Source organism: Bufo gargarizans, chromosome 8 (genome assembly GCF_014858855.1).
Source record: "Bufo gargarizans isolate SCDJY-AF-19 chromosome 8, ASM1485885v1, whole genome shotgun sequence".
In the NCBI taxonomy this organism is placed as follows: domain Eukaryota; kingdom Metazoa; phylum Chordata; class Amphibia; order Anura; family Bufonidae; genus Bufo; species Bufo gargarizans.
The window spans coordinates 106124824-106141731 of NC_058087.1; the positions used below are offsets into that span (position 1 = coordinate 106124824).

At 46.3% G+C, this 16908-nt stretch overlaps 1 protein-coding gene across 1 annotated transcript in view; it reads left to right on the plus strand.

Annotated features, from left to right (window-relative positions):
- The window catches only part of OSGEPL1 (O-sialoglycoprotein endopeptidase like 1), a 505200-nt gene that overhangs the window by 420724 nt on the left and 67568 nt on the right, over positions 1-16908 (plus strand). Inside the window, exon 6 of the mRNA XM_044302718.1 lies at positions 9256-9386. Within this exon, the coding sequence (XP_044158653.1) occupies positions 9256-9386 (131 nt within the window). The remainder of the gene's footprint in view (positions 1-9255; positions 9387-16908) is intronic.

Below are 16908 nucleotides of genomic sequence, written 5' to 3' on the forward strand. Positions count from 1 at the left end.
CCAAATTGAGCGAGCAACCCGTGTCATTGAAAAGCCCCTCTCAGTCCACGACTATAACCTTCACATGGGAGGGGTGGACTTCAATGACCAGATGTTGTCTCCGTATTTAGTTTCCCGCAGAACCAGACGCTGGTATAAGAAGGTGTCTGTATATTTAATTCAATTGGCTCTGTATAATAGTTTTGTTCTCTACAGTAAGGCTGGGAGAACTGGATCCTTCCTCAAATTTCAGGAAGAGATCATCGAGAACCTCCTGTACCCAGGAGGTTCCGTAGCCCCATCCACCAGTGTAGTTAGCCGTCTACACGAGCGACATTTCCCCAATGTCGTTGCTGGTACCTCAACCCACCCGTCACCCCGAAAAAGATGTCGTGTCTGTAGCAGGAGTGGAATAAGGCGTGACACCCGCTATTTCTGTCCTAACTGTCCTGACCACCCTGCCCTATGCTTAGGGGAGTGTTTCCGGAAGTACCACACACAGGTACACCTAGCATAGGGATCATCTCACCAGGACAGGCACACAGGGCTATTAGGGCCCATTCACTCACTGCTGCTGCAAACGTCTCCTTTCACCTGGGACAAAGTGCATAACGCACTTCGCCACATCTTTGGGCGATTTGCGCTTTGCACATTGATCCATGGGGAAGGAGAGGTTTGTTCTATAAAGGTAAAAAAAACAAAAAAAAAAAAAACACCAGTAAGCAAACACGTTAATGTTTAGTTCAAAAAGTTAAAGTTTACATGTTCTGTTCCAAAGTTAATAAAATTATTGCTTTGCGGCCTGGTTTTTTCATTTTTTTTCTTTTTTTACCTTCCAGGTGGACCAACCGATCTACTAGCTGCAGCACTGATGTGCATTCTGACAGAAGCATTGCGCTGGGTGTCAGATTACACGCAAGTTGGTGTATGCGGCGCTGCAAGACGAGATTTTCTCCTCTGCAGTAACAGATACGTTTGCCGAGGCATACGAGCTGAGGAGGAGGCGGCGTTCCTATGCTTTGGCAAACACTTTGTATATATATAAAAAATATAAAAAAATCCTGGCAATGATTTATTCATCCACATCGATTGATGTGAATGGAGAAATCTGGTTTGCCAGGGCATACGAGCTAAGTGGGTATGGATGTTGGGCGGAGCTCCTATGTCCTGGCAGACGCCTTTCCCCTCCTTTTTTTTTTTTGGCAGAGATTTTTTCATCCTCATTGATAGATGCGAATGAAGAAATCTGTGCCGTTAATTTTTTTCTTTTAGCCCAGAGGCTGAACGGAAAAAAAAAATCTCATTACCTGTATGCTCAATATAAGGAGAATAGCAGAAACTCCTAATGCTGGCCATACATGTAATGATTGCGGAGACCCTCAAATGCCAGGGCAGTACAAACACCCCACAACTGACCCCATTTTGGAAAGAAGACACCCCAAGGTATATGCTGAGGGGCATATTGAGTCCATGAAAGATTTAAATTTTTGTCCCAAGTTAGCGGAAAGTGAGACTTTGTGAGAAAAAACAAAAAAAAATCAATTTCCGCTAACTTATGCGAAAAAAAAAATTTTCTCTGAACTTGCCAGGCCCCTCATTGGATACCTTGGGGTGTCTTCTTTCCAAAGTGGGGTCACATGTGGGGTATTTATACTGCCCTGGCTTTTTAGGGGCCCTAAAGCGTGAGAAGAAGTCTGGGATCCAAATGTCTAAAAATGCCCTCCTAAAAGGAATTTGGGCACCTTTGCGCATCTAGGCTGCAAAAAAGTGTCACACATCTGGTATCGCCGTACTCAGGAGAAGTTGGGGAATGTGTTTTGGGGTGTCATTTTACATATACCCATGCTGGGTGAGATAAACATCTTGGTCAAATGCCAACTTTGTATAAAAAAATTGGAAAAGTTGTCTTTTTCCAGGATATTTCTCTCACCCAGCTTGGGTATATGTAAAATGACACCCCAAAACTCATTCCCCAACTTCTCCTGAGTACGGCGATACCAGATGTGTGACACTTTTTTGCAGCCAAGGTGGGCAAAGGGGCACATATTCCAAAGTGCACCTTTCGGATTTCGCAGGCCATTTTTTACACATTTTGATTGCAAAGTACTTCTCACACATTTGGGCCCCTAAATTGCCAGGGCAGTATAACTACGCCACAAGTGAGCCCATTTTGGAAAGAAGACACCCCAAGGTATTCCGTGAGGGGCATGGCGAGTTCCTAGAATTTTTTATTTTTTGTCGCAAGTTAGTAGAATATGAGACTTTTTAAGGAAAAAAGAGAAAAAAAAAATCATCATTTTCCGCTAACTTGTGACAGAAAAAATAAAATTCTAGGAACTCGCTGTGCCCCTCACGGCATACCTTGGGGTGTCTTCTTTCCAAAATGGGGTCACTTGTGGGGTAGTTATACTGCCCTGGCAATTTAGGGGCCCAAATGTGTGAGAAGTACTTTGCAATCAAAATGTGTAAAAAAAAAATGGCCTGCAAAATCTGAAAGGTGCACTTTGGAATATGTGCCCCTTTGCCCACCTTGGCAGCAAAAAAAGTGTGACACATCTGGTATCGCCGTACTCAGGAGAAGTTGGGGAATGTGTTTTGGGGTGTCATTTTACATATACCCATGCTGGGTGAGAAAAATATCTTGGTCAAATGCCAACTTTGTATAAAAAAATGGGAAAAGTTGTCTTTTGTCAAGATATTTCTCTCACCCAGCATGGGTATATGTAAAATGACACCCCAAAACACATTCCCCAACTTCTCCTGAGTACGGCGATACCAGATGTGTGACACTTTTTTGATGCCAAGGTGGGCAAAGGGGCACATATTCCAAAGTGCACCTTTCGGATTTCACCGGTCATTTTTTACAGATTTTGATTGCAAAGTGCTTCTCACACATATGGGCCCCTAAATTGCCAGGGCAGTATAACTACGCCACAAGTGACCCCATTTTGGAAAGAAGACACCCCAAGGTATTCTGTGAGGGGCATGGTGAGTTCCTTGAATTATTTTTTTTTTGTCGCAAGTTAGTGGAATATGAGACTTTGTAAGAAAAAAATGAAAAAATCATAATTTTCCGCTAACTTGTGACAAAAAATAAAAAGTTCTATGAACTCACTATGCCCATCAGCGAATACCTTAGGGTGTCTACTTTCCGAAATGGGGTCATTTGTGGGGTTTTTCTACTGTTTGGGCATTGTAGAACCTCAGGAATCATGACAGGTGCTCAGAAAGTCAGAGCTGCTTCAAAAAGCGGAAATTCACATTTTTGTACCATAGTGTGTAAACGCTATAACATTTACCCAAACCATTTTTTTTTTTTTTTGCCCAAACATATTTTTTTTATCAAAGACATGTAGAACAATACATTTGTCGAAAAATTTATATATGGATGTCGTTTTTTTTTGCAAAATTTTACAGCTGAAAGTGAAAAATGTCATTTTTTTGCAAAAAAATCGTTACATTTTGATTAATAACAAAAAAAGTAAAAATGTCAGCAGCAATAAAATACCACCAAATGAAAGCTCTATTAGTGAGAAGAAAAGGAGGTAAAATTATTTTGGGTGGTAAGTTGCATGACCGAGCGATAAACGGTGAAAGGAGTGTAGTGCCGAAGTGTAAAAAGTGCTCTGGTCATGAAGGGGGTTTCAGCTAGCGGGGCTGAAGTGGTTAAAGTTCTTTATTTGGCTTAAAAAGACATTTTACTTACTATCCATTAAAAGCTACATTTTTATACTAACCATCAAGATGTATATCTAAGGCCTCTTTCACACTTGCATTGTCCGGATACGGCGTGTACTCCACTTGCTGGAATTACACGCCGGATCCGGAAAAACGCAAGTGAACTGAAAGCATTTGAAGACGGATCCGTCTTCAAAATGCGTTCAGTGTTACTATGGCAGCCAACTCCTGGTTGCCATAGTAGTAGTGGGGAGCAGCATACTTACAGTCCGTGCGGCTCCCGGGGCGCTCCAGAATGACGTCAGAGCGCCCCATGCGCATGGATGACGTGTCCATGCGATCACGTCATCCATGCGCGTGGGGCGCCCTGACGTCACTCTGGAGCGCCCCGGGAGCCGCACGGACGGTAAGTATGCTGCTCTTCCTGCTCCCCACTACACTTTACCATGGCAAACAGGACTTTGGTTACCATGGCTACCAGGACGCTATTCAGAAAAAGCTAACCGTCTGATCCGGTAATGCGCCAAAACGACGTTTAGCTTAAGGCCGGATCCGGATTAATGCCTTTCAATGGGCATTAATTCCAGATCCGGCCTTGCGGCAAGTGTTCAGGATTTTTGGCCGGAGCAAAAAGCGCAGCATGCTGCGGTATTTTCTCCGGCCATAAAAGTTCCGGTCCTGAACTGAAGACATCCTGATGCATCCTGAACGGATTTCTCTCCATTCAGAAAGCATTAGGATAAAACTGATCAGGATTCTTCCAGCATAGAGCCCCGACGACGGAACTCTATGCCGGAAGAAAAGAACGCAAGTGTGAAAGAGCCCTTAAACAAGGCAACTACTAGTCTAAATGACTATTTGTAAATAATGTCATATCTTCAGTGTTGTACCATGACGAGATATAATAAAATATTTACAAAAATGTAAAGGGTGTACTCGCTTTTGTGAGATACTGTACATTGATCTTGGCTTTTCACCTCAGAGTTACACACAGATAGTCTTTATAAGCATACAACTGTGTGTGTTTTATTGGATACTGTTGGTCCATAAGTGTATGGCGATTTATGAACAATAATGCACACCCATTATATGAGCTGTTTATGGGGCAAAGGACCACCTTCAGTAACCATCTAATCCTAATAAGGTATACAAAAGAATGATACAGGAAATAATTTCTGCCGACTGCTGAGGGAATGTATAACAACTACCATTGGGGGGACATACCGCCTGTGCAGCTGGTTCAGGTGCCCAGCGTGCGGGGGGGGGGGGGGGCCATACAGCTTGGACTGGTCCACTGGTGAGTGGGGCCCCTTCCTGATCTTTAGACTGAAAGATAATGTGCTGCTCAGGGACTGACAGGTTTTACTGTAATCAGCACTCCTTGTCAGTAAGGCTGTGTCCACAGGGTCTGATTTGTACAAAGTCCTCCAATGGGCCAGCACTGCTAATCAGTGAGGAAGAAAGGAAGGACCCACTGCTGCTGTGTGGAGACCGAGCCCTGCTGCAAGAAGGGGGAGGAGCCTGGCTGAGGACACGAGAAACAGCAATACAGCGAGGAGGTGAGGAAGGGATCTGTATGTAATGTAGTGTAAAATAGTTCCTGCATGTATGACAGTGTGTGTATGTGACAGTGCCTGCATGTTTACAAGTGTGTATGTGACAGTGCCTGCATGTGTGAGGATGTATGACCGTGTGTATGTGACAGTGCCTGCATGTGTACAAACGGTGTATGTGGGAGTGCCTGCATGTGTGAGGATGTATGACCGTGTGTATGTGACAGTGCCTGCATGTGTACAAATGGTGTATGTGAGTGCCTGCATGTGTGAGGATGTATGACCGTGTGTATGTGACAGTGCCTGCATGTGTAACAGTGAGTGTGTGATAGTGCCTGCATGTGTGAGGATGTATGACCGTGTGTATGTGACAGTGCCTGCATGTGTAACAGTGAGTGTGTGATAGTGCCTGCATGTGTACAAGTGTGTGTGTGCGCGCCTGCATATTTGACAGTGTGTGTGTGTGTGTGTGTGTGTGAGACAGTGCCTGCATGTGTGAGGATGTGTGAAAAAGCGGTTGCATGTATGAAAGTCCAGTATGTGTGTTAGAGCTCATTCAGATGGCCGTATGAAGGAGTCTAAGGTATCTGTTCTGCAATTTTGCAGAATGGGTGTGGATCCAATCATTTCAACGGGTACGCAGAAGATGCGTGCATCACACATCAACACAACATGGTGTTGTCCACATCCATGTCCTTTCCGCAGCCCCACAAAAACGATAAGACATGTCCTATTTTTGTCTTCAATTACAGACAAGAATAGGCATTTTCTATCATAGGACGCACATGGCCAGTCTCCAAAGATTGCAGCGATACTGCGATACATCACAACTAGAAAATGTAAATGAGGGCTTGACCTGACGGTCACAAAAAAATCCAACCTGATGAATTTCTTGCAACTTTTCAATTGTGATTTTAAGAAACTTCAAGTTCACAATGCGACCCCACTCATTTTAACTCAATGCGTTGCAGCATTGTGTCTGCTGTGATCCTTGGTTGCACGACACATTGTTGGCCAAAAGCACTGTGTAGCCTTAAAGGGGTCACTGTATCTATTGTATATATTTACGCCTGTATGTGTGGTTTGTGGAGGGGGGGGGGTAGGCCCAGGCACATTCTTTGCACAGGGGCCCTCAGCTGTCTGTGTCCGCCCCTGACAACTTCCTCAGTGTGAAATCCTTCAGGTGACTGTGTTGTATTATTGTTATACCAATGGTGTATTGTACTGGCCTGTCATGAATAGTAATGTATGGGAATATACTGTCAATTGTTTACTGTGATCCATGTCCATATTGTGCTGCTGTGATACTGAAATTTCTCTCTGGAACAATAAAGTGTATCGTATCGTATAACTTGTTAGTTGTTTTGTATTAATAGCCATATAGAGACCACAAATAGCAGGGCATTAGCAAACAAGCAGTAGAACATCAATGCTGATTTAAATATTCTAGTTTACAGCCACTGTTATTATTAACTACATGGAGGGATATTTACAAAAATATTTACGCCACTATTGTGGAGTAAAAAAGTTGTAAATAATTTTATTTTAAGCACTTATATTCCACAGCACTTTACAGGCATTAACAACAAGTTGTCCCTAATGGGGCTCACAATCTAAGTTCCCTATCAGTATGTCTTTGGCATGGCAACTTTCTGAGCTCATCGACACTTTTCTAAAGTGGCACAAAAGTGGCGTGGCTTCACACAGCCCACTGGACTTTCTATAACTTACACTAGAGACTGGCGTAAGTTATAGCTGAATTTTACGCCAGCCTGTAGCTGGTGTAGACTTCAGTTTATGGTGCATGGACTGCCAGAGATGCAACTAACTTATTAAAGGCCATCTCCTGACACCTCAGCCGGTCAGCTGTTTGACGAGAAAGAACTCTATGCCTTGCCACTCACTTTCTTCCTGTCTTACATTTAGACAATTTTCTACACCTAAACCAGGCGTAGAAAATCATAAACGAGATGGGCCTGCGGGCACGCCCATGCCACAGCCACTTTTTTTGTCCTGGCGTGAGCAGCGAATAAGTTCATATTCTGCCACACTGTGGTGTGGGACAGAAGCTATGCCACAAAATTGGCGTATATCTGGTCATAAATGACCTCCATAGTTTTTAAAGCTGAGAAAAGACATACGTTCATCCATTTCAGCCTGTTATTCTGTAAAGTTGATCCGGAGGAAGGAAAAAACCCTTAGCCAATTTTCCTTATTTTAGGGGAAAAACTTACTTCCTGGCTCCAATCAGGCAATTAGTAATTAGTAACTATTACCTGTAATATTATTACACTCCAGAAAAACATCCGTGCCCCTCTTGAACTCTTAGGCCTCTTTCAGACGGGCGTTGCGGGAAAATGTGCGGGTGCGTTGTGGGAACACTTGCGATTTTTCCGTGCGAGTGCAAAACATTGTAATGCGTTTTGCACTCGCGTGAGAACTTCTTCACAGAAGCTCGGGTCTGGGATCGGTGTTCTGTAGATTGTATTATTTTCCCTTATAACATGGTTATAAGGGAAAATAATAGCATCCTCAATACAGAATGCTTAGTAAAATAGCGCTGGAGGGGTTAAAAACAAAAATATAAATAATTTAACTCACATTAGTCCACTTGATCGCGTAGCCCGGCATCTCTTCTGTCTCCTTTGCTGAACAGAACCTGTGGTGAGCATTCATTGCAGGAACAGGACCTGTGGTGACATCACTCCGGTCATCACATGATCCATCACCATGGTAAAAGATCATGTGATGGAACATGTGATGACCGGAGTGACGTCACCACAGGTCCTGTTCACCAAAGGAGACAGACGAGATGCCGGGCAGCGCGATCAAGTGGACTAAGGTGAGTTAAATTATTTTTTTAATTATATTTAACCCCTCCAGCGCTATTTTACTATGCATTCTATATTCCGAATGCTATTATTTTCCCTTATAACCATATAAGGGAAAATAATAATGATCGGGTCTCCATCCCGATCGTTTCCTAGCAACCGTGCGTGAAAATCGCACCGCATCCGCACTTGCTTGCGGATGCTTGTGATTTTCACACAACCCCATTCACTTCTATAGAGGAGCATGCTGCGATTTTCACGCAACGCACAAGTGATGCGTGAAAATCACCGCTCATGTGAACAGCCCCATAGAAATGAATGGGTCGGTATTCAGTGCGGGTGCAATGCGTTCAACTCGCTCAACGCACCCGCTCTGAATACTCGCCCGTGTGAAAGGGGCCTTAGTGAGTTCACATAACAATCTTGGTACCGTTCAGGTGATTAGGGATTTCAGTACCTGATAGTTTCCTTGAAAGTCTGGAGAAATCTGGGTGGTTATTCCTGGCGTAGTATCAGGAGCAGAGAGGGTGTAATTTTTTCTATTGGCTGTACTTGTAAAACCATTTACCAGTCAATATATGGATTGCTAAAATCCCATAAAATAACTACACTTTATTACTCTGCAGCCTGGGTTGCAATAGTGATTCTGGCCACTGAAAGTTCTCACAATGAAAGTTAAATGAAAGTGACTAATAAACAAATATAAATAGATTGATTTGAAATTGATGGTTTGTAGGTGTATTTAAAGGGGTTGTCTCATCATAGACAATGGGGGGCATATCGCTAGGATATGCCCCCATTGTCTTACAGGTGCAGGTCTGCACCTATATTGAGAACGGAGCCCCGCAAGGTGGTGGCTGGAGGACTCTGGTCCGGCCACTACCAAGTCGGCTCCCCATAGAAGTCAATGGGAGTGTACCACGCATGCGCGGCTCCTGCTCCCATTCATTTCTATGTGGCCGACGGAAATAGCCAAGCTATTTTCGCTGGCCCCATAGAAAATGAATGGAGGGCGGCTGCGCATGCGCAGTTCGCCCTCCTTCACTTGCGGGGCTCCGTTCTCGATATAGGTGCGGGTCCCAACGATGGGACCCGCACCTATGACACAATGGGTGCATATCCTAGCGATATTCCCTTATTGTCCATGATTAGACAACCCCTTTAAAAAGTGTGACTTTGGCAAAAGGAAATATAACTGTGTTTTATTATTTTAGGTTGTATCTGGAGGAGTTGCCAGCAATGGATACATTCGCAAAGTGCTACAAAACTTAACAGATGATATGGATATGTCTTTGTTTTGTCCTCCACCACAACTCTGCACAGACAATGGCGTAATGATTGCCTGGTGAGATAATAAGGTCATTTTGATGTATGGCTGCGTCCAAATGCACAGTATGATTTGGAACCCTTGAGTGATCCGTTAATTTACTCGCGAAAGGGCTTCTGTGATAGCCAGCCATATTTTCACCTGGGATTGGTGCAAAAAACTGATGTTGATTGTGTAAGCCCTTGGTGCCATTCCTGAGTGATCACAGAGTAACAATAACCATGGCAGCCAAGATTCTGGTAAAGGCCCCAAGATCTGCTATAACCAAATAGATTCCCAGTCAGCGCTACACAATGTTAAAGCATTACAATAGATTATTTACTATTCATCACCCCATACAATATAAAAACTAGTCAATGCATTTTCTGTAACCTAAAATGCCACTGAAGAAAACAAATCACCTTGCAAAAAATAGCCATCATACGGCTACATTTATAGGAAAATAAAAAAAAAGTTATGCTATTAATTGATGGCATGGAAAGCAGATAAAGGGAAGAATGGTAGCATAAAGGTAAGGTAAAATAATTCCACTAGCTGGATGAGAATGGAGGGAAGAGTGTCAGGAAAGCTAGTCCTGCTCTAGCACAAGACAACAAGTTAGCATATGATGGTGATGTCAGTTCAGGGGTAGCACTTTTGCAACAAAAAACTTCATCTGACAGTTGTGCTTGTAGAAAGCATGGCTAGAAGGTCAGAGAACAGTTTAAATTAGTTTAAAGGCAACTACACATGTAGAGGACAAGATAGTGAGATTTATAAATGAAGCTGGGGGTAGGATAATTAATTAATTAAAAAATTGCTAAAAAGCTAACAAAAAAAAACCTGAATTGGAATTTGTAATGTCGGAGGAAAAACATCATATAGTGGGAGTAACTGAGACATGATTGAATGATGACTGGGTAATTAACGTACAGGATTTGGATAAAGGATTTATGTAATGTCCCGCCCAAAACCAAAGTACAGGAAGATACACTGTATGTGAGGGGCATGGCCATGTGGGGTTTCTATAGGTAAAAGTACATGAAGAAAAAGGAACAATAATAAAATACTGTTAACATTAGTGATTTATAATATAATTTAAACTTACAATAGTGTGATTTGTTGATAAGCCACAAAAATATTGAACTTCTGAAAGGTGAAGTTAGATTGGGCTACTTTCACACTGGCGTTTCTGGGTCCGCTTGTGAGATCTGTTTCAGGGCTCTCAAAAGCAGCCCAAAACAGATCAGCTCAGCCCCAATGCATTCTGACTGGATAAGGATCCATTCAGAATGCATCAATTTGGCTGCGTTTGGTCTTCATTGCGCTTTTTAGACGGTCACTAAAACGCAGCTTGCAGCGTAATGGTGACCATCTAACTATGCGGAGCCAAACGGATCCGTCCTGGCTTTACAATGTAAGTCAATGGGGACAGATCAGTTTTTCACTGACACAATATGGTGCAATTGAAAACTGATCCGTCCCCCATTGACTTTCAATGTAAGTCAAGACAGATCCGTTTTGACTTAGACTTTTTTTTGAATGAATAATGCAAAAGCGTTTGCATTAGCAGTGTGGATCCGTCTGTGCAGATAGAAGACGGATCCGCACTGAACGCCAGTGTGAAAGTAGCCTTAGTTGTCCCAGATAACTGAGACAGTGGGTGTATATTTATGAATCCTGTAGACAGTGTATAAATAGGCTATTCGATCCGAATTTATTCGTGCTGAATCGCGTTAAAAAACTGTTTTTTTTCCTGCAGAGAGCCTGTATAGTGGTGTAGAACACAGTGCCTTGCAGTAACACGCATAAGGAGTCTGCTGTGGTAGTGAAATTATACTGTCAGTCAGTATGACACGCAGATGATAGGCATCGCTCTTAGAATCACTGCACACTTCACTTATTTGGGCAGTTACGGGGCCCAGACTGACCAAATAACTCATGTGTGAACTGAGCCTTACAGGTCAATGTTGGCTTTAAGAAGAAGCGCACTCCTTTTACACCATCGTCAGCTGATTCCACATAGATGTCTACAGAACCTGTACTATTAAACGCTTATACAAGTAGAGCCCCCCGACAGAGTGGAGAGGGTGTCAGCAGTAAGTTTGTGTTGACGTCACTGAATTATTTTACCCTTTCTCTGATCTATCAGAACAATAACACCCAAAAACGGATCCCGCCTTCACTCAGTCAGCATTTGGTCAATAATCCATTAGTATTGCTGCAGCCAAAAAAGACAGGTGTAGATCTAAAACAGAGATGAGATGTGAATGGAATATTTGCGTGTCTTCTGTGTTTTTTTATCTACTCCTGCTTTTGACTACCAAATCATAAGCCAATTCTGATGGGACCATACAGGCCTTACAGCTGCTACATAGACAGGATCCGTTGTGCGTCTCATTTTTCCTTCTTTCTGACGGATCAGAAGAAGGGTCAAATAAATATTGATGTCAAGCAGGCCAAAAAGCAAAGTAATGGCCCAGTCATGGAGTGGGGAGGGTGGGAACAGCATGAGAAGTCCACGGAGTCGCCCAGTGACATAGTAGTGTGGCGGCGGCAGCAGCATGAGGAGACCACAGAGTGGTGAAGTGGCAGCAGCAAGAGGAGACCACATAGTGGTGAAGTGGCAACAGCATGAGGAGACCACAGACTGGCTAGGTGACATAGTGTGGAGGTGGCAGCAGCATAAAGAGACCACAGAGTGTGTAGGTGGCAGCAGCAGCATAAGGAGGCCACAGACTGGCAAGGTGAAATAGTATGGAGGTGGCAGCAGCAAGAGGAGGCCACAGAGTGGCACAAAGCCAGAGTGTGGAGGTGGCAGCAGCAGCAGCATGAGGAGACCACAGAGTGATGATTTGGCAGCAGCATGAGGAGACCACAGAGTGGTGAAATGGCAGCAACATGAGCAGGGCCGGACTGGCCTACCGGGATACCGGGAAATTTCCCGGTAGGCTGCCGGCCCTGGGGCCGCTTTAAGATATGCCTGCACTTTTTCGGCGGCCGGTGCCCCAAATCCGAAAGCTCTCATGTAGTGGTGGCCGTTGGGTGGAGCTGAGCAGGCCGGCCGGCCAGCCTCCGTGGGAGCGGCACTGCTCCCTCCGACCACCTGGTGTCACTGTGAGCGGCAGCCCGTGATCCTCCTGGCCCGGCCTGGCTGGCTGTCCTGTGTGTGGCCGCCCCTCTCTTCCTGCAAGTGGCTCCCGCCGCCTCACCTCCAGATTCAATATGCTGGGCCCAGGCCGCAGACCGGAAGCAGAGCCCGACCTGATGTAAACAGCCCTGAGAGGACTTGAGGAGCCGCAAATACTGGGGGTAAGAAGGGGCCAGGCTGTGCAGACTGTCAGGGTTATGTAGTGTATATTATTTACATACAGTCTTATAAATGATAAGACTGTATGTACACTAATATACACTACATAACCCTGACAGCCTGCACAGTCACATGTGGGCACAGCCCTGGCATCCAATACATATCACAGAGAGCTATACTGTGCATTATAAGCTATACTGCACAGTGTAGCTCTCTGTGACATGTATTGGATGCCAGGGCTGTGCCCACATGTGACTGTGCAGGCTGTCAGGGTTATGTAGTGTATACTATTAGTTTCCATACAGTCTCCAGTTTACAGGACTCTCCAGGAGTGGCATCAGCTTGGCAGATCTGCTTCTAGGATGTGGGCTCCATGGGCACTCTGTAACCCTCACATGCTTCTTTATGCATCACAGCAAGGAGATTGGGGGCAGTTAACAGCAGGGCTCTGGCTGGAGGTAGCACTTTGTGAAAGGTTGTCACACAGGTTGTCAGGGGCTGGGAGTGGAGAACATCTTGATGTGTAACCTGGTGTCACTGTGCTGTACAAAGGATCTGCTGGGCATGGTGCCTCCACAGAGGGCAGGGAATCAGATTGACTGAGGAGGGCTTTCTACTTTGGAGAAGAATATGTGGCTTCATGTGACAGAGCAGAGGAATGGCACAGAAGAGTGTGTGGATGAGGATACGTCGTGTCTCCAGGAGCTCTGCCCCTGACATCTCCAAGTGACAGACACTGCTGAACCTCCCTGGCACCCTGCACACATTATAAATGCACAGTATAGCTTTCCCTGATATGTATTGGATGCCAGGGCCATGCCCACATGTGGCGAGTGGCGGTGCATTATACACAGCAGCACGGTGTCCGGTACTCACACAAAGATGTGGTAGATGAATGCCCAGCCCCGGGGTCTCTCCAGCACGTTGCACAGATAGTTATGCAGCCTCCGATACTTCACGTTCCTCCGGCAGCTCTGGCTGCTGTTGTACAACAGCGGCTTCCCCAATAAGCTCATGCAAGCTCCCTGCTTCCCCCGGCGGCTCTCCTGCAAGCCCCCTCCCGGTCCCACACCGCTGCCCCTGCCAGTGTCACTGCTGCCCAGGAGAAGCAGCCCGTCCCCTCTACTGGAGTTACAGAGTGCCCATGGAGCCCACATCCTAGAAGCGGATCTGCCCAGCCGATGCCACTCCTGGAGAGTCCCTTGCTGCTCTCTGTACAGTGATCACACAGCTCTACATCCAGCAGGCTGCTCAGCCTCCACACAGGCAGCTCCCAGCAGTCTACTGTGCCTTCATACATAGAAGCTTGGAGCCCACCACCTCCAGGCAGCTGCACTTCAACAACTTTTCCAGGAGAATCCAGCAACTCTGTGACAGCAGGAAGAGGTTGCCAGTCACTCACTTGTCCCTGTGCAACCTGCAGCTCCAGTCCTTCTCCTGGTGCTGCTGCTGACATACATTCAAGGGGGACAGAAGGGTAAGGGGGGTGAGGAAGAGGGGGAAGGCCAGGTACTTACAGGAGGACTATATCTGAGTATAAATTAAAGGGGTTGTTCGGGTTCAGAGCTGAACCCGGACATACCTCCATTTTCACCCAGGCAGCCCCCCTGACTTGAGAATCGCAGCAGTTCATGCTCCGATGCTCTCCTTTGCCCTGCGCTAAATTGCGCAGGGCAATGGCATTTTTTGAAGATCTGGTGACGTACCGGGGCTCTCCACGGGGCTGCCAGGAAGCCCAGTGACGTCACCGTCACTGATGGCCGGGATTTAGCGCTGCCCTAGCCAGTAAAACGGTAGTATGAACAATGGGGTTCTACAAAAGAGCTATTGTGGGGCAAAGTTCATATTCGTGTTTACACACGTGTTTTAAAATGAATGCTTTCCCCTTTTATAAACAAGTAAATACTGACGCAACGCTGTGGGGCTGGTGTGCAACTTTTTCCAGGGCTGGTTTTTATCCCCAGTCCGGCCCTGAACATGAGGAGGCCACAGAGTAGACCAGTGACAGAGTGGGGAGGAGGGTGGCAATAACAATACTCGCTGACGATGGTGGGTGTAAGAATTAGCACTTGGCATCAGATGTGTGGCATCAGGCGGGTTGCAGCATCAGAATAGTTGCTGAGGCAGGTAGCCAGAAGAAACCGGTCTCTTTTGTCAAGATTTGGGTGAGGCAGCATGGATGATATAATCTGATGCATCAGGCATTTGTGGGTGGAAATCCTGGCTGATCCATGCCTGATTCATCTTGACAAATGTCAGTCTCTCCACATTTTGGGTGGACAGACGAGTTCTTCTTCGGGTAACTATGGCCCCCGCTGCACTAACCTCTCCGATGCCACACTACTGGCCCGGCAGGACAGGTTTTCCAGGGCAAACTTGTCCAGTTGCGGCCACAAATCCAGTTTAGCTGCCTAGTAGTCCAGCGGATCTTCAATGTGGGGTGGCATGGTGCTGTCCAAGTATGCCACCACCTGCTGGTGCAGGTTCTGCTCCAGGTCTAGCTGCTGCTGCTGGTGAGTAGTTTCTTCACTAGGCTGCTTAAGAAATCTGCTCATTATCGACTATAGCTGCTGCTGATGGAGCTGGTACTGCTCTTACCCCCCCACCCCAACACAGCAGCCATGGCAGTGGAACGAGAGCGCAGTGGGCCCCCCCGGTCAGACCTGCAAGAGGATGGACGACGGCACAGATAGGCAGCAGCCAACTGACTACATAGGATGTCTCTATAGTAGTTCAGTTTGTCCTCCCTCTCAGCTGGTGTAAAAAAAGGCCCCCATTTTGGACTGGTAGCAAGATTCCAACAAGGTGGAGAGCCAGAAGTCATCCCTCTGCCGAATGGTGACAATTCGGCTGTCACTACTCAAGCAAGTGAGCATGCAGCGGGCCATTTGCGCAAGTGACTCGTAGGGACTCTCTGCCTCCATCTCCACTGCATACTGCCACGGTGTGCCGGAGTCATCTGCCTTGTCTTCCTCATCCCCCTCTTGCTCCTCCGGCTGCTCCTGCTTCTCCACTCCTGTCACCTGCTCCTCCAGTTCAGCCCCCACAGTGCTCCTGTGGCCGGGAGATGTAGGCACCACATCTCCAGTCCCCTGACCAGCCAGATTTACCAGCATCTGTTCTAGGATATGAAGCAGTGGAATGATGTTGTTAATCCCGTAGTCCTGGCGAGTGACAAATAACATTGCATTCTCAAAGGGCCTGAGCAATTGGCAGGTGTAGCGCATGAGCTGCCACTGGCTGACATCGAAGTTGCACAGGGAAGTACTCCTGTCCGCTTGGATCATCAAGAAATCGTTTATTGCCTTTCTCTGTTCGTATAGTCGGTCCAACATATGGAGGTTGGAAACGTCGCATATCAGCCTATGTTGGGGGATGCCGTTCTGCCGCTCAAGAAGGGTGTGCTTTGCAGTGTACGAGTGGCTGAAGTGCATGCAAGTTTCCTGGCCATTTTTAGGATGTCTTGCAGATGGGTGGAAGACTTCAGGAATCGCTTGACAATCAGATTGAACACGTGCTCCATGCAGGGCATATGGCTCAGCCCTCCTTGACGCAGCGTCAAAACCATGTTCTTCTTGTTGTCGGTCAACATGGTTCTGATTTTGAGTTGTCACGGAGAAAGCCAGGATTCAATTTCTTGATGTACATGGAGCAGTTCTTCCCCTGTGTGACTCCGTTCACCCAGGCAAACGAGGTGTAGAACAGCGTGACACTGCCATGCCCTGCACATGTGGCATGCTGGAGGAGCACTGTGAATTTTCCCTGCAGTGGAGGCTGAGGACACGGTGGTGGATGAGGAGGCGGACATTGTCGCAGGACCAGCGGCGTGAGAACGTGGAGGCAGAAGCAGCGTCATCTGGCCAAGTTGCTGGTGTGGCTGGGCAGGGACCACAATTACCCAGTGGACATATATTGTCCTTGACTGTAGTTACAGCTCCACATGTCAGCGCTGCTGGGCAATTTGGCAGACACCGACTCAAGGACTGGCCCACCTTCTGTTCTACATTTGTGTGCAGGGTTGGTACTGCCTTTTTGGCAAAGAAATGACGGCTTGGGAATCTCCACCTCGGCTCAGCACAAACCATCAGTTCTCTAAAAGGTGCAGAGTCCACCACTTGAAAATAGAGGGACTGCAGCACCAGCAACTTGGCCAAGAACACGTTCAGCTTCTGCACTGTTGGATGAGTGCATGCATATTGTTGTCTCTTGGCAATTTCTTCAATGATCGATTGCTGACGGAATGACTGACGA